This window comes from Triplophysa rosa, linkage group LG8 (genome assembly GCF_024868665.1).
Source record: "Triplophysa rosa linkage group LG8, Trosa_1v2, whole genome shotgun sequence".
Taxonomy (NCBI): Eukaryota; Metazoa; Chordata; class Actinopteri; order Cypriniformes; family Nemacheilidae; genus Triplophysa; species Triplophysa rosa.
Window position 1 is genome coordinate 7,562,889 of NC_079897.1, and position 25,959 is coordinate 7,588,847.

At 44.1% G+C, this 25,959-nt stretch overlaps 2 protein-coding genes across 5 annotated transcripts in view; one reads left to right on the forward strand and one right to left on the reverse strand.

The window, feature by feature from the left end:
- The window catches only part of ascc3 (activating signal cointegrator 1 complex subunit 3), a 285,207-nt gene that overhangs the window by 131,854 nt on the left and 127,394 nt on the right, over nucleotides 1-25,959 (forward strand). For both annotated transcript variants that reach the window (XM_057340397.1, XM_057340398.1), the window contains one exon: nucleotides 17,952-18,087. In XM_057340397.1, coding sequence (XP_057196380.1) covers nucleotides 17,952-18,087 — 136 coding nt within the window. The remainder of the gene's footprint in view (nucleotides 1-17,951; nucleotides 18,088-25,959) is intronic.
- Nucleotides 2,273-13,363, reverse strand: LOC130558145 (uncharacterized). Of its 3 annotated transcripts, XM_057340401.1 has the most exons (12): nucleotides 12,365-13,363; nucleotides 7,907-8,019; nucleotides 7,595-7,664; nucleotides 6,310-6,562; nucleotides 5,872-6,197; nucleotides 4,214-4,298; nucleotides 3,994-4,128; nucleotides 3,726-3,883; nucleotides 3,508-3,619; nucleotides 3,041-3,283; nucleotides 2,695-2,845; nucleotides 2,273-2,478 (listed from the first exon to the last, which is right to left on the reverse strand). In XM_057340401.1, the coding sequence occupies exons 4-11, from the start codon at nucleotides 6,356-6,358 to the stop codon at nucleotides 2,781-2,783; spliced, it is 1,173 nt and encodes a 390-aa protein (XP_057196384.1). In that variant the 5' UTR covers nucleotides 6,359-6,562; nucleotides 7,595-7,664; nucleotides 7,907-8,019; nucleotides 12,365-13,363; the 3' UTR covers nucleotides 2,273-2,478; nucleotides 2,695-2,780. The 3 variants fall into 3 exon arrangements, with proteins under 3 accessions (XP_057196384.1, XP_057196382.1, XP_057196383.1); XM_057340399.1 differs by lacking the exons at nucleotides 7,595-7,664; nucleotides 7,907-8,019; nucleotides 12,365-13,363 and adding an exon at nucleotides 6,792-7,325; XM_057340400.1 differs by lacking the exons at nucleotides 2,273-2,478; nucleotides 2,695-2,845; nucleotides 7,595-7,664; nucleotides 7,907-8,019; nucleotides 12,365-13,363 and adding an exon at nucleotides 6,792-7,325 and having other exon boundaries at nucleotides 3,162-3,279.

A 25,959-nucleotide genomic window follows, 5' to 3' on the forward strand; every position in this document is an offset into this window, starting at 1 on the left:
GAACAAGAACAAGACTAACTAAACTGACAAGACTAGACTAATAACATATCACATAACTACAAAATAAACCAGACTAACTAAAAGACAGGAACTCACCCACACGACAAACGCAACACAGTGTAATGACCCGACACAAGACAGAGAACACAGGGGCATTAAATAAAGGGACAAATCAAAGGGGAACAGGTGTGGGACATGAACTAATAAACAACCAATAACGAGAGATACAAAAGGGCGGGAACAGAGACGCCACACCGGAGAGAGGGAGTATATGCAGAGGTGGGTAGTAACGTGCTACATTTACTTCGTTACATTTACTTGAGTAACATTTTGGAAAATATGTACTTTTAAAGTAAAATTAAAAGTGTGTACATTTACTCTTACTTGAGTAAATTTCTAATAGAAAATCTGTACTTTTACTTCGTTACATAACTACATTGCGTGACGTTCCTTCGTTCCTTCATTTTAAAATATGCTTTTTAAAACACTTTGTTTATTTCAAGGTTGTCGTCTCTTTTTACGGGAATTCCCGAGTGATCGTTCTTTTGAGTCGATTCCTTTGAAAGCATTAATTGAACAATGGGCAAAACCACTTGAATAGGCTAATGAATCAGTTCAAATGATTTGTTCAGTTCGCAGCACGATCTGAATCATCTGAAGCAGGATTACTCACTCCTCGTAGCGCGAAACTTAAGAACACGCAGAACACAAAGAGCGTTGGATGAAGTGGATATTAATCTATATCTATACAATCAAAACTGCAAATGTGTCATATTGTTTGCTAGCAATGATAAATGCCCGCCATATGTGCGCAACCGCGACCTGTTCGTCAGACACAGCAACATGCGCGTTACCTGTCAGACACCGAGACGTGGGCTTGCAGAAATATACATTTGAAGAACAGAAGGAAGAAAACTTGTTGATGGGCGTGTGGTTCACTGTTTACTGTTTGTTTACAAGTAAGAGTGTTTCACAACACACACGTGACACAACACGAGAAAACACGAGCTTTGTTCAAAAATGTGTATTTCATTTAAGAGAGCACTGCAGATGTTCGAGATCATCTTAGGAAATGCTCTGAGTTTAGTTCATGCTTTAGTTTGACATGGTCTATTATTCTAAATAAGTTGTGTAAACTTGACATCAGGACTACTGTAGATGAAATTTACAGAAATGCTCGTCTCTTCTGTGTATGTTTATTCTTTAGTCTCTGTATGTATATTGCAAAGATATCTAATTATGATCATTAAAAATATTGATTAAAATGTAATATTAAAATATTGGCGTTAATATTAATTTTATGTAGTAGGCCTATATAATCAGATACAAAGTAACTAAGTAACTAGCTACTTGAGTAGTTTTTTCATTGCATACTTTTTTACTTTTACTCAAGTAATTTTTAAAATAGTGACTTTTACTTTTACTTGAGTAACAATTTCTCTAGTTACTTGTACTTTTACTTGAGTAAAGATTTTGGCTACTCTACCCACCTCTGAGTATATGGAATGCCAAAACTGTCTCTCTCCACATAAAACAAGAGGTTCTATCGTGGTTCTGCCACTAGGTCAAGAAAAGCAAGACAAGGTGGGGCAGAACCATGACAGAAGCCCCTCCTTAAGAAGCAGCATCCTGATGCTCCTCAAGGAACAAACAAGACTAGACAGACTGTGACACAAAACATAACTATACAAAACACGACCAAAAACGTGATACATAGAAAAAAAAAGTCCAAACAAAGACATGGCGCCGGCACGAAGGCCGGCTGGACAGCACATGGCGCCGGCTGGAAGGTCGGCTGGACAGTACATGGCGCCGGCTGGAAGGCCGGCTGGACAGTACACGGCGCCGGCTGGAAGGCCGACTGGACAACACACGGCGCCGGCTGGAAGGCCGACTGGACAACACACGGCGCCGGCTGGAAGGGGGTGGGGGGGTGGGTTAGTCGGAGGCTGGGCAGCGCTCTCTGGCAGCAAACGAGGACAGAAACAACTAACACGACAAGGTGCCGACCTCGATAGGCCTGGGTACCGGCTGGGATGCCGGCAGGGATCTGTAGTGGGAACAGGACACCGGCAGTCTCGACCCTGGAGGGGAACCCGACGACCACAACCCTGGAAGGGAGCCTGGCGGTCTCGATCCCGGACGGGGTTCCGGCAGTCTCGACCCTGGAAGGGAGTCCGGCGGCTTCTACCCTGGAGGGGAGTCCGGCGGCATCAACCCCTCCCGCTGAGATCCCTCTGTCTGCTGGGTCCGTCGTTCTGTCACNGGGGGCTCCCATTTGAAGCAGGGCTCCAGATTGGCCATCTTTATGGTCATTATTGATGACAGGGTGCCATCCAATGCTAGGCTGTTTCTTCTCTTGGTTTTGTTCAGTCCCACAACTGAAAACACCCTCTCAGCATCTGCGTTTGCATGGGGCAACACCAGGACCAGTTTGGCGATGGCAGCAAGCCTCTCGAATTCTTTGGCTCCTGTCACCTATGGAAAATGCACCAAGAACACAATGGAAAAACATACCTTGATTTTTGATTGATTACTACTGTAAGTATACTGTAGGGTGATCCATTAACAAAGTAAAGATAAAAACATGCATAATTTGCAACATGCATGACACATATATGCATGCAGCAATTTTTAAGCAACAGATGTAGCCAAGCCACACCTGCCAAAAGGAAAGACAAAAAATATGTTTACCTTATGTTTCTGGGTTGCCATTTCAGCCCAGAAGCTTTCCATTTCAGTTTCGTCCTGCAGGGATATAATTGGCATGGTCTGATAATTTAGTAACTCCTCACCCAGAAGGTCATGCTCCTCTGGCCCATGGTATGGGAGGAGATGGGGAAACCTATTTATGAAAGTAGAGTTACAAGTTGTTAAGTTTTAGGTATATTGTCATCAACCAGCAGCAGTTCATATGCATCTTTGAGGAGAAGCCACATAAGAATAGCTCATGTGCCGTTTAGGAGTGAACATACCTCATCATAAAATGCAGGGTATTTTAGCCAAGATGATAGACAATAATTAGAGAAAAAAAACTAACCTTTCAACAAAGTACTGGACATCTTCAATGTCACTTCAGCCCTCTGCCGTACATCTACGAATTTTGCATGTTTGATCAGTGGCTCTTCCAGTGGTAGCTTCTTAAGTGCATAGTCCACAGCACTTGTCAGGAAACACAACACAGCTTCATGGAATAAATCCACCTGCTGTGGTGTGATGTCACCCTCGTCGAGTAATCTGTTAAGTTTAGCTCTGGTTGTGAACCCAATGTTCAACTTTCTTCCTGTCACAGATACAGCATATCAGGTTAACATAAATGGTTTAACATGCTGATGCGGCAATATATAGCTAGACACATAGGGCAAAAATCCAACCAGAAGCTCACGGTTAATGTAAGGACTACCACAAACCTTACTAGGTTTCTACTCATGAAGTGGCAAAAGGCTAGGTACAAGGCTAAATATCACATATCACAGTGTTTGATCATAATAATAGTCAAACACTAACCTGGTAAATGGTTTGCCTTCTCTTTAAAGGCAATTTCACAAGGCTCCTCATGGCCCCGCAGAGCTGCTGGAACCATAAACTTCGAACATAGCTTGCGTACGAATTTCACCATCTATAACAGACATTTACAAAAATAGTAGGTGAAACCTGTTTTAGAGGATCCCTGCAGATACCAGCAAGAAACACAGAATGGAAAAAACAGCTAAATCCAATCCCACTTCATCATGTAACAAAAATATTGACGACTGCTCTCTCTGAAGAAGCAAGTTGAAAGAAGTGAAAGTTGGTACAGTGGCTTGGAAGAAAAGCAGGTACACTTCTGTCATAGGGTCAGTGAATGTCTGCACAAGCCTCATGAACCTGGCCTGATTTTCATCTTGAATCAATCAATAAATAACACAAAACAAGAGGTTGTCATTAATACAAGTATGTGAATAACAATCTATGTAGTTGCTGCATAATGAAACTGAAAATTGATGACCATACTAGCAGATTTGTAGTAGCTGGCCAGAGGTTCATACAGCCTCAGGATCCTGGTCACACAACGTTCAAGGCTTAGCCAACGAACCGAGATATGCAGGAGGACCTCCATGTACTCCGCTTCATGGAGCTCACAAAACTCTGTTTCAGACATTTAATTCTATATCATATATTTTCTACAGCTCAGCATTTCTATATTACACTTAATAGTATCAAACATGCATACCTGTCAGGTATTCTTTCCGATTTGTGCTACCCTTGAACCAGTAACCGATGTCCACTACCATATCCTCCAAATCAAAACTGGACACCTGCAATGCATTAATCAAATCATAACACATTCAGTCAATGCACGTGTAGAGAATTTAGCATAAGCCAAATGGTCGGAGTCATTGAAAGAAGAGCCATCAACCCCCACTCCCTTTTGTCCTGGTTTCTTTTGCTATCATCATCAAAAGACCATAGCAAAAACCTGGCTCCAGGGATCTGGTTTTAGAGTTTTGATAACGTTTTGTCTCTCTGTTGGATATTTACGACACCTATGCTTCAAAGCATTGGTGAGAAGTATCTGTCTCATCTCTAACTTAACATCTGAGGCTAACCAGAGAAATGTCCCTGACAATAGGAACTTATGTGATTAAACTGTCCTTTTCTATACATATATCTAACTATCTAGGTTGTGTGTTGGTGATCGTGTCATTTTAAATAGTCTGTCACAGTTAGATATACAAGTTTAATTCAGGTTTTGTTTGTATGCGTTCCATCTGAATGAATCATGACTTGTTGCAATTCAAACCTGTCCATTTTTGATACCTAAATGTTTGTCTTTACAATTCCTCCTTGTATATACAGTATACACTGTGTGACCATAGAACCATAGAACGCTTTCTTTTCATTATGTTATAATTGGGAATGATATTTTGGTAAAGTTGCCAGGAGGTCATAAAGATGCAAATTAGCTGTTGAGTGGACAAAGAACCTCTTCCCTGCTCAACTCTGACTGGTCGATTCAAACTCAGGTGGGCCTGCCCTCTCGTGAGTTTAAATATCGAGCCTGCTCTGAAAACCTTGTTTCTCTTCTCTTCCGGCTTCGTCTCTTCGGAGACTGCCCTCCCCCCCCCAACTTTCGGCAGGACTTGCCTTCTGAAACCTTTTGAACAATTCCATCTCTACACGCGCATACGGATATCGGTCCAGCACAGAGCTTGCAAGTATCCGTTTCTATTTATAGAATAGCTGCGTTAAGTCTGTGCCTCTTTGTTAAAGATGATTTTTATTGGTGTTCAGAAATCGCTGCCATGCCCTCTCTCTCTCTCTCTCTCTCTCTTCTCACTCTTTCTCCCTCCGTGCTTCCAAGCGCATTTGTGTTTCATGTATTTATTTGTTTTATGCAATCGTCATTGTTTTTGTTATCATGTAGAGTAGAGTTTAATAAACAACCATATATATATTCATTTGTGATGGGTTTTCTGTATTCACGCTCACAGACTTGGTCCCTTTTACTGTGTTTCGATTTACGCTACCTTTGCTCTAAATCCTGTTTGGTAAAGTCACGTTACTTATGGCCATGAGATAATGTAAAGTATATAATATCATTTAGGCATTTGCTGGACGAATGCATACAAGTATTGTTATGCTTTATATTACTAATCAGAGACTGTAAAATATGTATATTTGATCACTAAACTAAACTAAACTAATTCCTTGACTGAAATTGATGTTTTAAATAACTCATTTCATGGATATGATCTTGAAAGATCTGGTGGAGAACCATATTTGGTGAGCTTTGCTCATCAATATAATAACGTTAGCTAAAACTGCTACACATGTAATTAGGATACAAATAAAAAGTTACATGTAAAGATAAATCAGGCCTTAACTCACTTTAAAAAATTCCACTCCTGCAGTTTTGGCAGTGTTATGTGACACATGACAAGGATAACCATGAATATAGGTGTTGGGATGCTTCTGGAGGACCCTAGAGGCAATGGAATTATGTGATCCAAGGTTCACAGCTGCATTGTCGACTGAGAGACCAATGCAGTTCTCCCAAGGGATGCCATGCTCCTCTAAGGTGGAGTTAATTTTGGTGAAGATCGCACTTGCTGTCCCACATCTCGTCCCACTTGTTGTGCACATACTTAAAAACTGGTGGACAACTTTGCTGCCCATGAAGACCCGGACAGTAAGCGGGTTCATCTTTTGTACTCCTATAATAATGACAAGTTAGAATCATACAGATGTTCATGTTGTTAGATGTTTAAAAATACACAAAACAAATGCTTTGCAGAGGAGAAAAATCTCAAATAGTTTGGGAAATACCAGTGTCATTCGACCCATCCGTAACAAGGGTATACAGGGCTTTTTTCATCTCCTTCGCAAGCTGCTGTGTGAAATATGGTGCAAGTGCTTCATTGGTAATGCAGGATGACTTAGTCCTGGCACACCTGTACTCCTGCGCTGTCTTTGAATCGCCGAAACATTCTTTTAGGAGAGGCCCCAAGTGGTCCGCAAAGGCTAGGGGGAGGTTGTGAACTACCAGATCAGCTGTCACTTTGACCTCAACCCTTCTTGTCTGTAAAAAAATTAAAATTATTAATCCTCCCAAAAGATTTATTTCAAATAGACACCTGCGATAATAGGGCACAGGAAAAAACACATTCAGCAACTAAGATCTCAAATTAAGAAAACTGGACTGTACTACACTGAAATACAAACCACAAATTAGTCAAAACTATCAACCATGACTTTACCGTGATCAACTATAACAAAAACTCTTGACAGAACCATTACACATATCATACCTTAACCTCTTGTGCAGACATCCCCCCAACAGAGGGAACGGGCATTGCATATTGGGATATTGTGGCTGTGGACTGGAGAGCCCTTTGCTTTTCTTGGTGGCCTTTGCTTTTTATGTGGCGCACTACATCTGCCACACCCTGGTGGCAACATGAGTTTTCAATACGGCAGACTGCACACCAGTAGTGTGTGTTGAGGCTCCCTCTGGTAATAAATGGCCATGAAGAGGTCCACTCATTATTGAAAATGGATCTATATCTTGCTGCTCCAGCCAAAGCACGACTCTTCTGGCCCTGCTGTTGGATTGGAAGGGGGGGGTCTCTTCTGTCTGTCCCTCTGTGTCTTCTTCCATCTGCCCTGTTGGTCATTCTATCTGTCCTGTCTGTTGCTCCTCTGCATGTGCGTCTATCTGTCCTGTCTGTTGCTCCTCTGCATGTGCGTCTATCTGTCCTGTCTGTTGCTCCTCTACGTGTTTGTCAGTCTGTCCTGTCTGTTGCTCTCTCTGTCCTGTCTCCTGCTCTCTCTGTCCTGTGTGTTGCTCCACTGTTTGTCCTGTCATTTCTATCAGTCGTTCTGGCTGTTCTGCCAGTGTGTTTGTCTGTATTTTCTCACTTGGCTGGTTCTTTAAATAAAATAAAAGGTCTCGCTTTTGTCCTGGAAAAGGTCTCTTACGGGACATCTTTGAAACCTTAAAGAATGTATGGTCATGTTGGTTTAATAACTGTACTCTCAGTTACAAAAACATGCCTACTTCTATTGCACAAATTTCCTGTATTTATGTTAAATTCTTTGGAATACATCTTACCTGTTCGAAGTGCCATTTGGTCCTACAGATGAGAAAAAGTCTTCATCCACACAGAGTCCTTTTCTTTGGCCTGTTAATAAAAAGATAAATGCCATGTGAGTAAATAAACAATGCTATGAGCTGATGTTTTTTGAGCATGCAGTATATCACAAAGTTAAAAAGGTGCTCTCCTGCTGCTTGTTATGACAGCTGAGTTTACATTCACCACACTAAATCATGTTCACAGACACACGCACAAACAAATAATTTATTTCAAGATTTAAAGTTTAAGAGAGTGAGTACTCAATTGGACGACATTTCATTGTTACTTACCTTAGTCTCAGATTCATCATCAGATTTCTCGAGGTGGTAGTTTCTCTAGTTGTCTTTCGGGCTATCTATTCTTCTGTCGCTAACTTCGGGGTGCAGCCAGCCATCAGCGCCATCTACCTTCGGGGAGTTTGAAAAGGAACGAATGAGTCTCAGCCCAAGATCGTTTTTTTGCGTGAGTAATTGGATGTGTGGCGTGAGTGCGTGTGAAAACAGGCAAAACCGTGTGTCACACGGCAAAAGCATGAGAGTTGGCAGCACTGCTATATAGACCCATACTAATACAAAATTACTCAATTTAAAGTTAACTAATATTACCAGCTTTTAATAAAAAAATGACACAAACCGTCTTTGACAACACTACTGACCTCAGATCGAAACACAGCAAGTTAAGTAGGAATAATGCCATACAGCAATGAATCGCAAAGGGGAGTTGAATTAAAGATGATCAAAATCACCCCCCTTCTAAAACAGCCATCGAGCAGGAGCAATGGTAGCCATGCCAGCCTGGGGACCAACTCCAATTCTGAGGTGCCTTGGTCAAGATCAATGACAGGAGTATCTGATACGTAATATATCAATAGCATGCATGTTGTTTTAGACTAACATAATATAATAATTATCTTTGTGCTTAAACAATAATCAAAAGGGTACACCGTTGGTCTCCCACTGTAATGAGGCTGAATGCCGAATCAGAATCCATGTGCAGTCATTTATTAAAATCCACAGCAAACAAATCCAAGATGTAAACCGAACAGGACAGACAAAGGTCATAACAGAGGAAACAAGGCAGATACAATAAACGCTAGGTAAGGCAAAATAAACTGGCAATACTTCGCAATGGGTAAATGGAAAGGCATGCTTAAATAGTCCAAGAACAGGAAGTAACCAGTGAGGCAGCGAGTGCGGTAGCCAGTCAATACTCGGGAGAGGGCTCCCTCTGCTGGCGTGGAGTTACAGAATCCCCACCCCTAGGAGCAACTCCTGGCTCGACGAGGACGTCCCTGTGGTCGTGGTGCTGGACGATTGGGTCTGGCTCGATGAAAATCCTTGATGAGTGATGGATCCAGGATGTCGTCTGTGGCTACCCAAGATCTCTCCTCAGGCCAATACCCCTCCCAGTCCACCAAGTATTGGAGCTGACCCCCTCTTCGTCTAGAGTCCAACAACTCCCTGACCGCATATGCAGGAGCTCCGTCAATGTCCAGCGGTGGAGGTGGCTCTTGATTCTCGACATTGGGGTCAGCACCCGGGTGAACCGGTTTGAGGAGGGAAACATGGAAGGATGGAGAGACATGATAATTAACAGGAAGCTCTAATTGGTAGGTAACGTCATTAATCTGTCTTGTGATTTTAAATGGACCAACATACCTTGGGCTGAGCTTCCTGCTAGGTAGCCGCAACTTGAGGTTCCGTGTTGAGAGCCAGACCCTTTGTCCAGGTTGGTAGGGAGGATGTGGGCGACGTTGTCTATTGGCTTGTATCTCCTGATGCCTGACAGCTCTTTGCAGACGTAAGTGAGCACTATCCCACACCCTTTCACTCCGACGAAACCAGTCGTCAACTGCCGGTATGTTAGAGGGTTCTCCTGACCACGGGAACATAGGGGGTTGGTACCCTAGTACACATTGAAACGGGGTTAGACCAGTGGACGAATGCCTTAAAGAGTTCTGCGCATATTCTGCCCATGGAAGAAACTCTGACCAACGGTGCTGTTCACGGGCACAATACGACCGTAGATACCTGCCAATCTCTTGGTTCATCCTTTCCACCTGGCCATTGGACTGGGGGTGATATCCAGATGTTAAGCTGATGTTAATGTCAATTTGATTGCAAAAAGACCGCCACACTTGTTAAGTGAATTGCGCACCTCTGTCTGAAACTATATCCTCAGGTATACCGTAAACTCTGAAGACATTTTGGAACAGGGCTAGAGTGGTTTCCATGGCAGTGGGAAGGGCTTTCATGGGTATTAGACGGCAAGCTTTTGAGAAGCGATCTATGATAACCAAGATTGTTGTCAATTCATTAGATGGGGGCAAATCAGTAACAAAGTCTATAGAAAGATGTGACCAAGGGCGATGAGGAATGGGCAATGGTCGTAACAAACCTGAAGGTAATTCTTTGGGCGTCTTGGACTGTGCACAAACTGAGCACGATTTAACATAATTAACCACATCTCTAACCATGGATGGCCACCAGAAAGAGTTTCGTGTGAGATGAAGAGTTCTTGAGATGCCTGGGTGTCCAGAGCACAGTGAGGCATGTACCCATTGCAAGACTTGTAAATGGAGAGTTTGAGGAACATAGTGTTTGTTGGGCGGACAACCTTGTGGAGCAGGCTCATTCTGTTGTTCTCTTTGAATTTCCTCCATAAAGTCCCATGAGATAGGTGCTATGATAACAGATGAGGGTAGAATAGACTCCGGCATGGGCTCCATGTGAGGAGCATCATATCTTCGCCTTACTGTTCTTACTGCCAGGTCGGTAGGTAACTGTGAATTGGAAACGTGTGAAAAACAACGACCAGCAGGCTTGACGTGGGTTTAGTCTTTTGGCGCTCTTGATATATTCAAGGTTTTTGTGATCAGTGATGACCTGAAACGGGTGAATGGCGCCTTCAAGCCAATGTCTCCACTCCTCGATTGCTGCTTTCATAGAGAGGAGCTCCTTATTCCCAACATCATAGTTGTGTTCTGCATCAGTAAGTTTTCTTGAGAAGTAAGCACACGGATAGAGCTTGCCTGGATGCCCATGGCGTTGAGAGAGCACTGCACCGATTCCACAATCAGAAGCGTCAACTTCAACGATAAACGGTAGATTAGGATCGGGATGTTTGAGAATAGGTGCTGTCGTGAAACTGTTCTTGAGATTAGTGAAGGCGTTACTGGCACTTCCATTCCATTTGAGTTTTAAAGGTTTTCCTTTCAGCAGTTATGTCAATGGGGTCGCGATAATGCTATAATTACATATAAAGCGCCGATAGAAGTTGGCAAACCCCAAGAAGCGTTGAAGTTCCTTGACCGTGGTTGCCTGGGGCCATTCAGTGACTGCTGTAATCGTAGAATTGTCCATTTCTACACCTTGGTGACTGATATTGTATCCTACGTAGAAATGATGTTCGTTTTACATGTACAACGTTGTAACAAGCAGAGTGGGACGAGAGAGATGCTCGTCATCACTCGAATCACCGGCCTCGCGCAGTTCCCTCACGGCCCTCATCCCGCTCTGCTTGTCACAAAAGTCTTGCAGACAAATTTTAGCTAACGACAAGATCAAAGCTAGAGAAATGATACAAATTCTTCGTTGAACAGTACCTGTTTGATTATGAAGGTAAGTGTTTTCTTTTCTTTTTGTGTTAGCGAAGGTGCTAGGATAAGTAGGAATACGTGTTCCGTCAGTTTTTTTCTCACTATTGTTAAATTCCAGCGCGACGGCAAATTGGAAGTTCTTCTTCTTGATGTTGTTTGTTGCAAGACGGATGTTATGATACACTGCTTTACGAAAAGGCGGAAGTTAAGTGACGTCATTGTGAAAAGAGCTTATTCTCTAATTGCACTGGGAGGAGGCGAGGATCGAGGAGAGAGGAGGCTTTCTGAGGAGTCATGAGCGAGGATACACGAGTGCGAGTGTTTCCTTTGCGGAAGTTTTATCCACTAAACCTGACGCGCGTATTATTCTCCTCCCCCTGCACATCGTCACATCTTTAGATCATATTCAAACATGCATAAATGTGATAATTACGCTTTTTTTGTAAATGTTTACCTATTTCATACAGTATAGTTAATATATTAATATAATCAATATTTATGTATAACATATATTTGACATAGCCTACCTTAAATAAATTTCTGACCTCTTTTAAGCATGTTTTTAACTTATTTTATTTAGTGGGGATTATGAAATCTGCTAAAAGTATGCGTTTAACTTTATTTTTTATATTTTCAATGTGCAATGTGTACAGTCATCATTAATTGACGACGCTTTGAAGTGACGACGCTTTATAACCCATGGACACGTTTTTGCACCTAAAGACATAATTTCGTCTACAGACGTATTCGTTTTAGCCAATGGAAAGTCACAAAACGGAAATATTTGCATAAAATTGATTAAACATATAGTCGTGACGTCATCATTAGCGTAACCACGTGTCATTCATGAATTATACATATAAACGTGATGTTCCCTCATGCGTGGCATTGCATATGGTCCTAGTTCCGAATACGTCAGCGTATACGTGATTTTACGACAAGGGAGAAGAGGGAATTTCAAAATACAAGCGGTATAGACAGAACATCGAAAGCATGTGTAATAAAGTTCAATGTAGGGAAGGAAGGAGGCGGGAACCAGCGATCATTAACAAACTTTAATTCAAAAATAAACAAACAATAATCCAAGAATAAAAGGCCGACAGCCACCTCACGGTCGACTGCCGGCCGCACGAACATAAACAAACTTAACTGTTTCCGGGCCCGGGTCCTCTCTCCCAGACTGTCTCTGCCTTGCTCCTTTTAAGCCTCTCCACGCCAGTTACTGGAATAAGGCACAGGTGTTCATTATTTGTGCGAGCGCCACTCACTCACCGCTCGTCTCCTCACTCTCTCTCCCGCTGCAGACTTCGCTGAACCACGCCCCCCTTGCCACATACCCCCACCGCCCGACTCAGGCCGGGGAGCCGTCCAGCCTGCAGCCCCCCCCCTTGCCGAGAGAGGAAGTCGGCCACAGCCATCTGTGCACCCGGCCTGTGGACCACCTTGAATTTAAAAGGCTGTAAAGCAAGATACCAACGGGTGATCCGGGCATTGGTGTCTTTCATTCGGTGGAGCCATTGGAGGGGAGCGTGGTCCGAACAGAGGGTGAATTCCTGCCCCAGCAGGGAGTATCTGAGGGTGAGGACAGCCCACCAGATGGCCAAACACGGGGCTCCAAACAATCCGAACGGAAGGGTTACAAATTGGTGTAACCCTTCCGTTCGGATTGTTTGGAGCCCCGGCCACCTTCCAGCGCCTCATGGACCGTGTCCTCCGACCCCATGCAACGTATGCCGCTGCTTACCTAGACGATATCATTATCCATACTAACGATTGGCAGCGGCATATGGAGCATTTGAGAGCGGTCCTGAGGTCACTGAGGGAGGCTGGGCTCACGGCTAATCCGAAGAAATGTGCAATTGGGCGGGTGGAGGTCAAGTATCTGGGCTTCCACTTAGGTCATGGGCAGGTGCGTCTCCAAATTGATAAGACCGCAGCAATTGCGGCCTGCCCGAGGCCTAAGACCAAAAAGGAGGTGAGACACCTCCATGTCTGTTTGGTTTTGATCTGTAGCCTATTATATAAATAAAAACTAAAGCAGAAAAGCGCGTTGTGTTGAATAAATCAATAGAAAACTCTTTAGACTTTAACACCACCAGAACAAGAAGCAAAACCTGTAGCGCAGAAAATGTTATTTATTTATGATGCGCTCTGGAAAAAAGAACAGAAAATAATAATTATTCATGAATATTGAATAGGCTACCTATTGTTCGGATTTTAATGCTGAACTGTTTCTGATTTGTAAGATTAATCATTATATCATTATAATTGAGGATTAATCTTAGGCCATTTAGGGAATGCATTATGTATTTCTCGTTATTTTAATTTGATAAACGGGAAATTTGACACCTGTTGTTTTGGAGAGTTACACGATATTGCAGCAGCGCGTGTTATTTATACGCATTTTTTTCATGAGAATGGGCTCGTTTTACAGTGGTTGATTAAGCATTTTATTTACAAGTTAATTGAATATAACGGGCACACAAGGAATCTAAGAATGCATTATCCCAGGTCTGCAAAAGCCAAACGCGGGACTGGTTATAACCCAGACATCCCTCCCTGCAAACTAATTTCAGGGATGTAGTAGCCCCTAACCCCACCCGTGACGGCTGCATCCAGTGGCGGATCAAGCGCACGGTCGTCTCTTTATTTATTATAAATGCCATGAACATGAATGCACATCAGAAGTTATGTTTAAATTGCACGGCTTGCTGAAATATTGTCCGTATGTCAATCAGTTAAAAAACTCTAGAGAGCAGCATTAGCTAAAAAATGTTTATTGTATTAGGCTACATACAGTAAATTTCAAACAATTTAATTCCAGAAACCACCTAAACAGGTTTATTTCTAGAGCCACCAAAATACTTTTAAATGGAATATGGGGAAAATACACATTCATTCTTTCTATAAAGGGTAGGCCTAAAACTTGATTTTTCATTATATAAATGAAACGTAAGATTAATTCCATTACCAAAATAGGCCTACACAAGATAACGAAACTTATTGCAAGTAATGAACTGGATTTTTTAGTCACCGCAATGGCGAAATGACACAGTTCCCACTAGCTAATCTCACTTGCATGGCGCGAAATCTACTGGTATTTCACCAAACATAAACACAGGTGAGGGCCCGTATAAAAGATCTCAGAAATGTTCTTAAGGATAGTGACTTAAGTGCCAAAAAAAATCTTTGTAAAAGTATGACTTGTAGGAGACCTTAAGTGAAACATAACATTAATTATAACATAAATTAACATTCACATTAATTTTGGTTAAAGGTAAAAAAATGGTTGGCTAAGTTGTGGCCTAATGGTTAGAGAGTCGGACTCATGACCAGAAGGTTGCCGGTTCGATTCCCAGGGCCGGCAGGTAACAACTGAGGTGCCCTTGAGCAAGGCACCTACCCCTACTTGCTCCCCGGGCGTTGCAGTGATAGCTGCCCACTGCTCCGGGGTTACGTGTGTTCACCACTTGCTGTGCGTGTGTTCACTACTCTCTGGCTGGGTTAAATGCAGAGGTCACATTTCGTTGCCTTGTACATGTGCAATGACAATAAAGTTCTAAATCTAAATCTATAAATTGACCTGTACAATTTTGCTGGAAATGTCACTTAAACTCCATTTGACATCAACCCATTTAAAGATAAGTCCGTAAAATAACTTGCATAGTTTACTAACTTTACTACATTAATAAATGTCATTAACTGACATTAAAATTTACATTAAATCAAGCAATGTTTCCATTCATTGCCTAGTGGCTGGTCTGTGAGTCTTGGCCTTTACTTGTGTTTTATTTTCTGCGCATTTTATATTCTGAGTCTGATGTTCTCTGTTCGTGTCTGCATGGTCCTTGACCCACTTAACCTGTGGTTAACTTAACCTTCTTAACTTATCCTGAAACATACAGCATTCAAGTACATTAAAACATAATATGCACAAAATTAAGAGACACTGATAGAGAGAGAGAGCGAGAGAGGGGGGGACAAAAATTATTCGACAAAAAATAAATCGACAATGAACAAATTGTGTTGTGTGGTGTCCTGATTAGTTTTACAGTGTGAATGATCTGGGCCGCATTTCCCGAAACCTTCTTAACGCTGCGTCGTTCTTAAGTTATACCTTAAGTTGTACCTTATCGTTAATATGCGTTTCCCGAAACCTTCTTAGTTAAGTATACCTTCTGTAAGTTATACGTTCGGAAGGTTGGTCTGGAGCAAGAGTTCACCCCGCTAGTGGCCACTGTGGAAAAAAGCTTCTTTACATCGCAGTCTTTACAAATAAAATTCTAATGTGAATTTGACGTGTTTTCATGCAAAGAATGTAATTGTCTTTACACTTGTGGTTGTTAGCTTTTTAATGATATTATCTAAATAAGGTGCATCAGCTGGAAACCCAAACAATTTTGAGTAGATTTAAAGAGAAAGATTGCGGTATAAAGTTTAGTCAAACTGCAGCGACACGGCATTTTTTTGGCTAAATCAAAGACGGCGCCATCTGCGGAGCATTTCAGTGCATTTAAACCGTGAAAACCTGGCTACAATTTATGCTGCAATTATAATGATAGAAAAGTTAACCTGCCATGGCAGCAAATAGCTTTTGGATCGTGTTGGTCTAACTTTGGCAAATACAAAGCCCCTAAATTCAGCTCTCTTTTCCTGCTATAGCTGTTCAATATGTTCCGGGTTTTGTGCTTTTGTTGAGTAAATACTGACTTAATACTGACATACACTATAGCAACATATATGATCATATAAATAAGGGGTTCCCAAACACAGGTATAATCAAAGGTAGGCTATCTCATGGCACACATTTTAAATAGGAAACAACACACATTCACTCCCTTTACTTTTTATTTTTCTTGTCATGAATGAATATGTTTAATTTCAATATCAAAATATCTCATTGTAGGGCTGCACAATAATAGCATACTTGTTTATCTCATTCCCCTTGATATTGTAAGTGTGATTAATAATGTTGATTATATTTTAATGTTTTAATAAACGCGGCCATAAGCTACATGCTTCGCGCTGTAAATGCGCCGCTTGCGCATCCAGTGTCCAAGCAATAAACGTGTGAACTTTACAAGTAATTGTAAGTTACTGGAATAAACTTTTTTAATGCATCGCAACAGCAAGTAGCTTTGCGTGACCCTCCGACCCACAGTTTGAGAACCTTTGATATGACCATACTGCCAGTGTAGCGGGGTTAATACATTTGGGCATGAGATTGCTGGTTCGCACACTCATTTCAAAATTAAATAATATCGATGGTTGGATTGAGTTTGCAACTTGGTTTATTTTTATCCTATGAGTCCTAATAAATGCAACTTCAACTATTTCTAAAGTGCTTATTTTATAAAGAACCTCACTACCTCACATAACACAGTGAAGCAGTACCTGTATAGAGTAAATAATTGATTGTCGAACGATCGATAATAATTCAGCACCACCACCATGGACAGCACCTGGTAACGTGGGACGTAAGAAAGTAACCTCTTAAGGTATAGTTCAGTAAGTAGGCTATACGCCTAGAAAAGGTATATAACTTGAGTTAAGGTGTACCTTTAGAGTCTTCGTAGCACGCTAAGAGACAACATTATCGGGAAATGCAGCCCTGTTATATTTAACATTTTATTTTTTGATCACAGCACAGGATATTGGTTATACGGGTAGTTGACGAATAAATAGGTTAATTTTACATTCTTTTATATTATTAATATTTATGTTTATCATATAAAATAACATAACAGGGATTTTATAATATAAAATAGCATAAGAGAGATTTATCTTCGTTCTTATAGATTTATATTATGGAAGAGTAGTGTATGCAAGATTAAAAAGATGCGTTTTTAGTCTAGATTTAAACTGACAGAGTGTGTCTGCCTCCCGGACAGTGCAGGGAAGACTATTCCAAAGTTTAGGCGCTAGATAGGAAAAGGATCTACCACCTGCACTTGATTTTAAAATTCTAGGTATTACCAACTGACAGGACGCCTGAGAGCGGTAGCCAGTCAATACTCGGGAGAGGGCTCCCTCTGCTGGCGTGGAGTTACAGTGGCACCCGTTGTGCATGTTAAAGTATTGTCTTTTAGTTTGAGGTAGGAAGCGTCTCTCAAACACTGTAATGCCACTGTTTCATTAAAAGACTGACTCAGGCACGAGCCGGAACGGACAATCTTTTATGTCACCTTAGAGTGCGTAATGTAATCTGCAGAGCTCAAGGGTCACTCGCGAGCTGAGCTTTTGGGTCTGTGTGAAGCCCTGATCACATGTATGTTTTAACAGCAGAGCTGATGACTAATACACACAGATCAGACTGCTTAGACATTTTATACTCACAGGCCTGGTCACACACTCGATATGAAGTCTGCTTTTGCTCTGCAGTTTAGGTGAAAACATGTGAATGGATATGATGCCATATTCATAAGTATGCATGTAGTTTTGTTTGTTTTATTTTTAACCAAAACATCCGCCTGCAACATTTAGATTCTCTGTTTGCCAAACCTCTTTATGTTATATGCATTAATGATCTGTGGTGTGGACCGAAATAACCATGTTCACCCCTACTCCTTAAAGCCAGCCAATCAGATCGCAGATGGTAGACTGTTGAAGCATCCGATCATATATATGTACTACTTGGTTTAGCCCAAGGCCAAATGCATTTATGATTTTAATAGTTCTCACATGCTGATTGAATGCTGTTGAGAAGTAACTCTGTGTTTATGTGTGTTTGTATATAGAGAGCAGGCCTTGCTGAATGCACGCAGTTCCCCAGTGTTAGTCCGTCACAGAGAATACGAACGCATCTGCTACCCTCACGTTTATGACTCTCATGCTGAAGCCGTCAAGACTTCTGCATTCATCGGAGGATCCAAGGTAAAAAAAGTCCACTAATGAAATGCTTATAAGTGTAAGGGCACATAGGAAAGATAAATCCTCACTCTTAAGTCTCAAATCTCTCCCCGGTGCTTTGTTTACTCAGCATCATGCCAATCTGTTCAATGGTATCACATTATCACACACTAGATTACCCAGAGTCTTTGTATTTAATCCAGTTTTTATGATGTTTTAATTAGAACGGCCTGCGGCAGGCCATCTTCCAGCAGTTTTAATGAATTACTTTGGCCCTCATCATTTTCTTTGAGCTGGGGACAAGACAGCTGCGTTTATAGCCAACAACCCAGCGGAGCCTTGCTCGCTGTGTGGACAGATTGAAGTGAAGTGAAAGGACTTAAATATAACCCAACCTGTTTTGCTCTTTTTCTTTTCTTGTTTTCATTTTATTAGTGCTGTGGGTGTGGTTTCATTGTTTTGTAGCAATAAGGATAAGAATTAAAGCAACAACGAGCCGTTTTTCGACCTTAAAATAATCTCTCTAAAATTATTTTAGTGGTAGTATTTTTAGTATTTTAGTGGTACTCTTAACTGGACAAATTTTACTGCCGCTTCTACCTAAGCAGCCCTCTATCGGCTGAAATCACACTTGTAACTTTGGTTTGCGGGTAGGTTCACAAGCCCCACCCATCACCTGCTTTACAGCATACATCACATTTTACTCATAGCCTGGGTGAAGTTAGCCAACATTTAACAATAAGACGAGACCATCTAGTTCAACGCAAGTCTCCAAAATATCACCATGGCAGAGCCAGCAAAAAACCAAAGAGGGTTTTGTCAGCGGAAGCGAAGAAAAGAAAGAGAGAGAGTGATCAGACACTAGCCCGATAACGAATCCATATCGGATGGGCTTACACTCGGTGATGCGAGCTGAAAGAGGCGCAATGGGTTGCAAACCTGATGGAGACCTAGCGGTCCTGCTACTGGATTTGTAAGTGTTATATGTACATTTTTCTTACACTCCTGTACTTTTGAGCTTATTTGTTATTAGGATGTGTTCAGGTTGTTCATTGGCACACCACCGGTTCACAATTTATAACCGTAAGGTAGCTGAGAGATAACATTTTGCTGCCCCAGTGTCGATAGCTAGCATGTTGTTTCTCGTCACAAATTTGTGTAATGCATGTAAACGAAGACTACCAAACCACAATAAACATTTTGTGGTAAAAATGTGCAGATTCCGTAGTTCAGACCAGTTATGCACGTAATTGTTGAACAGTTCAGTCGTTGAGTAGGCTAATGTTATTGTTATGTATAATTATATGCTATGCGCTGTTTTCATAGCGAGTTGAGTGTAGTTATTACACAAAACACAACACCTGGTCGCGAGTTGTTGTCATTATAGTAGTAAATTATGGAGTAACAATACATACAACTTCGTAATGATATCTGAAGAACATATGGTAACACGGGCGACTTTACCTGATCGGTGGACATAGTTTCAAAACGACGTATCTGGGTACGCGGTTACATCAGCTTTGTAAACAAATTCACGTATATTGAGCTGACAACCAGGAAACTTTGCGACAGTATTTAAGACACACATATCAGACAATTGCGCTTATCAACCACTTGGGGTAACCATACACCAAAACGGCTCAGTGCTTTAATACACATAAAAATTACCAGAAGGACAGGAAGAAACTTACTAGTTTTTGGATCGGTTCTTCAATCCAAGATTCATGTCTCACTTCAAGTGTAAGAGGTGCTTTAATATGTACTGTAAATGAATTCAAAATCTCTTTTAATTTCAGGTATTCACCATACAGTGTTTTCCCTATTTTGACATTTAAATTAAAAACACAAAAACTGTCTGACAGCTGACAAGAAACTCTTGTTATGACTCTTGCTCTAAGAACACATTATTACACAATGAAGACTTTCACTTCAGCTGAATGTAACCAACTATGTTTATATTGCGCTGTGGGTTTATCGATAGAAGTGAAGAGGACCCAAAATGTTGATGTTCCAAAAAGCACATACACAGCAAAATTGCCGGTGTAAAAGGAACACCCACAGTGTCACATTTTACACCGGAAAAAGTGTCTATATGTGTCCACACTATGGGTTGTAAATGTTACACTTTTGATAGTGTTCACTTTTTTACACCCAATTAATGTAACTTTAACACGAAGTGTTGTTAAATGTAAAACCACCTCAACACTATTCAATGTTATTTTTGCACTACACTGGTGTTGGCTTACAAATACAGTGTTAAAAATACAAAATACTAATTATTTGCAGTACTTCCGTTGCTTTAAATAGTATTTCTGTTAATACTCAACTGATTGCAAAAAGGACAAATGATGGCAACTACTGCAAAACCTCTTTTTATTGAAGTACACCAGATTTAACATTCACAATCAAATACATAATTTACTGCATATTAAAAAACTACAATATCTCAATCGCTCATCACAATAATATAAACACTGTCCATTAGGTCTATAATCATACACTCAAAAAAGAAAATGGTAAAAATAGCAACAACCTCAATACATACTTAAATACACCGCAGTTACGAAACTGACTAAAAATGCTTGCTTATTCTTTACAAGAATACTGATCATTTTACTGAAATCAGACATTTCATTTTCAACAGCAAAGCAAACAGTATTCAGGTATTCAGTTCCATAGTTTTCAACCCAAGATATAGTAGAAAAAGATGACACGCTCAAAGTTTTAGTTAAAACTTAATTTCCTTCCAGACTGCAATCTGAGATTTCATTAACAGGTGCAAACTGAAATCTTTCAAAATAAAAACTAAAACAATAATCTATACCTTGTTAATACAGTAAAGAATACAAAGTCCAGTGAGTATTACACAAGGCCTAAATACCATTTAGGCCAAGGAGAATTAAGAACAGGGTCATTGCATGATCATGAGGATGACAAGTTCTTCCATTGCACTAAATATTCTGAAATAAGGTTGAACCTCAGTTATGCATTCTCACTTTAGTTTTCTTGACCCATTGGACTTCAATTCCATGCACGGTTGTTTGAATAAATGTGTAGAAGTTGAACAAGGCCTCACCATAAGACACAGCAAAGACAAAAAGTGCCTTGAAGAGTTTGTCCAAGGCTGCAGCAGGGGCCTGGATCATGCAGGGGACTCTTTTCTGGTCCAGGATGATGTAGAGCACGGATGCTACATTTCCCCAACGTAGAGAAGGAAAGTCTGGGTCAATCCAACTCGCTCAATGAGCATATCAATGCTCATCCCCACCTGCGTGTACATGGCAAAACATTTTAAAGAGTGTTTTTATTCAGATATTCCAGGTGTCATTTAACACAAAGGTTTCCCTTCCTTAAAGGTATGTGGGTGTAATGGAGTCGACATAGAGGCAGTGTTAGAATCCATATGCAGATGTTTAATAAAGGGTAATCTTAATACAATCCAGTAAGAAGATCCGTGGTCGATAAACAGGCAGTAAATCAGTAACAAAGGGTCAATCCAATCAGGTAAACAAAGCAGTAGCAGTAATCCAATAAACATAAATCCAATAGCAAGCACAATGGTCATAACAGGTAATCAAAGTAGTATAAATGCTTGGTAAGGCAGTAAGGGTATAACTGGCAATACTTCGCAACATGTGGCTGGCATGGTTTGTTTAAATATGGCCGACACAGGAAGTGAGGGCGTGGCATGAAAGTCCATCCTAGAATTCCAGAGATGGCTCCCTCTGGTGGGAGGCTGGTTGACTAGCAGCCCTAGTCATTACAGAACCCCCCGCTCTACGAACACCTCCCGGTGTTTTCTTGCTGGGACGTCCCCTCGGTCGCGGTGCAGGATGATTGGGGTGGCCTTGGTGAAAGTCATGAATTAAGGATGGGTCTAAAATGTCTTTTGCGGCTACCCAAGATCTCTCCTCTGGTTGATAGCCCTCCCAATCCACCAGATACTGCATCTGGCCCCCTCTATGACGTGAGTCCAAGACTTCCTTGACCAAGTAGGCAGGTCGACCATCTACCTCCAGGGGTGGAGGAGGTTCAGGGTTCGTGGCTCCGGGACCAGGTGCCTGGTGGACCGGTTTCAGCAGTGACACATGAAAGGATGGTGAGATATGGTAATTAGCAGGAAGCTCAAGGCGGTATGTGACAGGATTAATTTGGCGTATAATTTTTAATGGTCCAACATACCTTGGGTTGAGCTTCCTGCAGGGTAGCCTCAATTTAAGATCCCATGTGGACAACCATACTCTCTGACCCGGCTGGTAGTTGGGGTGGGGACGCCTCCGACGATCAGACTGAATGCGTTGAGCCCTGATAGCCCGCTGCAGTCTCACACGAGCGCTGTCCCAGACCTGTTCACTCCGACATATCCAATCATCCACCGCTGGCACCGAAGAGGGGTCACCTGACCAAGGGAACATTGGGGGCTGATAGCCCAGCACACACTGAAAGGTAGTGAGTCCGGTAGAGGCATGAATGAGGGAGTTCTGTGCGTATTCGGCCCAGGGAAGAAAGTCTGTCCACTTCTGCTGTTCACGACTACAGTATGACCTTAGTTCCCTTTCTGTCGGTCTCTCGACGTTGTGTCGAACCGACAGAATGGGGTTTGTCTTGAGAACCTATCATCTTCTGAGTATTTAGAAAAGGCCAATGAAAATTGGCGAATGAAATTTGCATGCCGGGCTCCTCCCCGGATGTCCGGGTATAAGAGGGAAGCCGGCGTGCTCATTCATTCACCTTTTGTTCTTCAGAGCCTACGCATCTGATGAGCTTCTCTACGATCTTGGGTGATCATTTTTCTGCTGGAATCTACGACGTGGACAGCGGACGGTCCCTTCCTGCAGTGACTCTCCCCTGGGCGTCTCGGCAGTTCCGGAGGTGTTCGAGCAAATTTCCTTTTCTAAAAGAGCAAATTTCTCCAGCGTGGCTTGTCCCGCTGTTCTCATGGGTGCAACACACTCATCGAGGAGGGGGACGGACACAATGCCTGCTTCCAGTACGCTGGGGCAGACGTTGTGGATACGTCCTGCCCGCACTGCGGGCGGTGACGATTCAGACGTTGCGTCACAGGTGGCTGTGTTCCCACGGGACTCAGCCACCACCTCGTTTGCTCCCCGTTCCGTGGCGGCAGGACTACGGCCCTGCCGTCCGCTATGGCAAGCAGCGAGGGTGATATGAGGATTACTGTGAGCGATAATCCGCCAGCCACGGCTCACGGACCGTTCACACCTCGTTTCGCTCGTCTGACCGTTCCCCAAAAAAAACGGTCCGCCGTCTTATTCCTCAATCACGTATTCGGACACGATGCGTGATGATGAGATGTCTCTTGCAGCATCGGGGGGTGACGTACTGCCATCCGACTCCGACGATTCCTCGGGCTCCCTCCCTCGGGGGGTCGAGCCCAGGAAAAAGCGGATGTCGAGATGTCGGCCATGCTTTCCCGGGCCGCCGTGAGTGTTGGGTTGCAGTGCCCGCACTGCCTCTCCCGGCGCTCGCGGCTGGCTACATGGCGCCTCGGGTTTGAGCGCGGCTCCAAGCCGCGCCCGCCCCCAGTGCCGTGTTTACCGGAAGTGCATGAGGAACTTAGTAAGACCTGGAACGCCCCTTTCCGGCACGTTTCACGTCAAACAAAGTTCCGTCACCCTCTCTTCCCTCGAGGTTGAGACAGCTAGAGGATACGTCGATGTCCCCCAGGTGGAGTATGCCGCCGCGGTGCACTCGTGCCCGTAGGTGGCGGCCACCTGGGGGGGCTCGACCTAGACTCCCGTCCAAAGCATGTGGTGTCTCGGCATCTCTGGTGTCGAGAGCTTACATTGCGGCGGACCAGGCTGCCTCCTCTCTCCACGCTATGGCTCCTGCCAGGCCAGGGCGTTGAGAGAGCTCCACGAGGGTAAGACCGACCCAGCGCTTATGCAGGAACTCCGCGCCGCCACCGACCTCGCTCTACGGGCGACCAAGGTGACCACGCGGGCCCTGGGTCGGACGATGTCCACACTTGTGGTCCATGAGAAACTCCTCTGGCCGATCCTTGCGCAGATGAGTAACGCTGAGAAGGTCCGCTTTCTCGACGCACCCGTCTCGCAAGGGGGGGCTGGTTGGTGTTACTGTCGAGTCGCAGCGGCCCCGCTCACCCCCCGCCCGTCGGGGGGGCGAGACCCGCACGCTGCCTCCCCCGGAGGGTTCTCGACAGTAAAGAAGCAGTCCTCCGTGCCGCGACTCGGCCGCCTCGGCCGTCGAGTCCCGTGCACTGTCTGCTTCCCAGCAGCCCTGGTCCTCTTCAACGCCCTCCAGTGACCTGGAGGAGACAGCGAAGAGGAGACCATCGCCCCATCAGCAGCCGCGGGCAGCGGCTGTCATGGGATCACCTCAGGGGGATCGAGGCTACCATTGGGCCCGACCCCAGCCACAGCGCTGGTAGGTCGGATAGGGACGGTTCCTGCCCCGTCCCTCCATCTGCTGGCCCCCTCTGGGGGGCTGGCGCCCACTTACTCTCAAAAAGGAGAGTTTCCTCTCTCTCTGGGTTACCTCAGCCGCTCTCACCCTCTGCACGACGGTGAACGGCAAACTCGACGTTGCGTCATGGCAAAGCGCAATGTCGAGTATAAACACCAGCCCTCAGCACTCTCAGTCAGACAGTGCGTTGAGCTGCGCAGTCGCCAGGCAGGAAATATGGCAGAGCCGATCTCCTCCCCGGGGGGCCTCCCCTGGCAAGGAATCCGTACTGCTAGCCATCGAACCACCCTCCGCGGGGGCGATGAAGCAGATCAACCTCTAGTCCCCCTGTCACAGTTCTGGGAGCCCCCAGACTGTCAGGCTGGCTGAGGAAGACGATCCGTCTCGGCTACGCGATTCAGTTCGCTACACGTCCGCCCAAGTTCCGGGACGTCCTTTTACCTCAGGCAGAGGCAGGGATGCCCCCGTACTTCGGGCGGAGGTCGCCTCCCTTCTGGTGAAGGGAGCGATCGAGCCCGTCCCACCGGCCGAGGTGTTCAGCGGGTTTTACAGCCCGTACTTCATTGTCCCTAAGAAAGGCGGAGGGTTGCGCCCTATCTTGGGTCTGTGTGTTCTGAACAGGCACCTACACTAGCTGCCTTTCAGGATGGTCACGCAGAAGCGCATCCTGGCGTCCGTCAGGCGTCAGGACTGGTTCATGGCAATCGACCTAGGACGCGTACTTCATGTCTCGATCCTCCCTCGACATCGGCCGTTCCGACGGTTCGCGTTCGAGGGACGGGCATATCAGTACAGGGTCCTCCCCTTCGGTCTGTCCCTGTCTCCACGAGTCTTTACGAAGGTCGTGGAAGCCGCCCTCCTTCCCCGTTGGGAAGGAGGTGTGCGGGTACTAACTATCTCGACGACTGGCTCAAGTTTGGGCACACTCTCGAGATCTGTGGTGTACACACAGGGACCTGGTGCTCCGGCACCTAGATCGGTGGGGCCACAGGTCAACTGAGATAAGAGCAAGCTCTCCCCGGTGCAGAGCATCCTCTTTCTCGGTATGGAACTCGACTCTGTCCTCACGGGCGGCCCCGCTCACCCCCAGGGGGGGGCGCGAGGACTAGCGCGCCCGGTCAGTGTTGAACTGCCTGAGATCAGACAGTCAGCGGTCCCCCTGTAACAGGAGGCTCCTGGGATTCATGGCATCCTCGGCGGGGGTGGCCCCCCCTCGGGTCGATGCATATACGACCGCTCCAACACTGGCGGCAGAGTCAAGTTCCTTGGAGAGCGTGGCACACCGGCAGCAGGCGTTGGTCACACGCTTTTCTGCCGACACACCCTAAGGGGTGCCGTGTGCAACGGGCAAGCAGTGTCGGGGCGGTGGACGGGCCCCCGCCTGCGTTGGCATTCAACTGCCTAGAGTTGTGGGTTGTGCTACTTGCATTGAGGGACTTCCTCTCGTGC

Coding starts and splice junctions, on each gene's coding strand:
- LOC130558145 (XM_057340399.1), bottom strand. CDS start 7,157: ATGACCAACAGGGCAGATGGAAGAAGACACAGAGGGACAGACAGAAGA. Junction 3,884..3,993: donor CAGCTACTACAAATCTGCTA/GTATGGTCATCA, acceptor GATTGATTCAAG/ATGAAAATCAGGCCAGGTTC. Junction 3,620..3,725: donor TATTTTTGTTACATGATGAA/GTGGGATTGGAT, acceptor TGTCTGTTATAG/ATGGTGAAATTCGTACGCAA.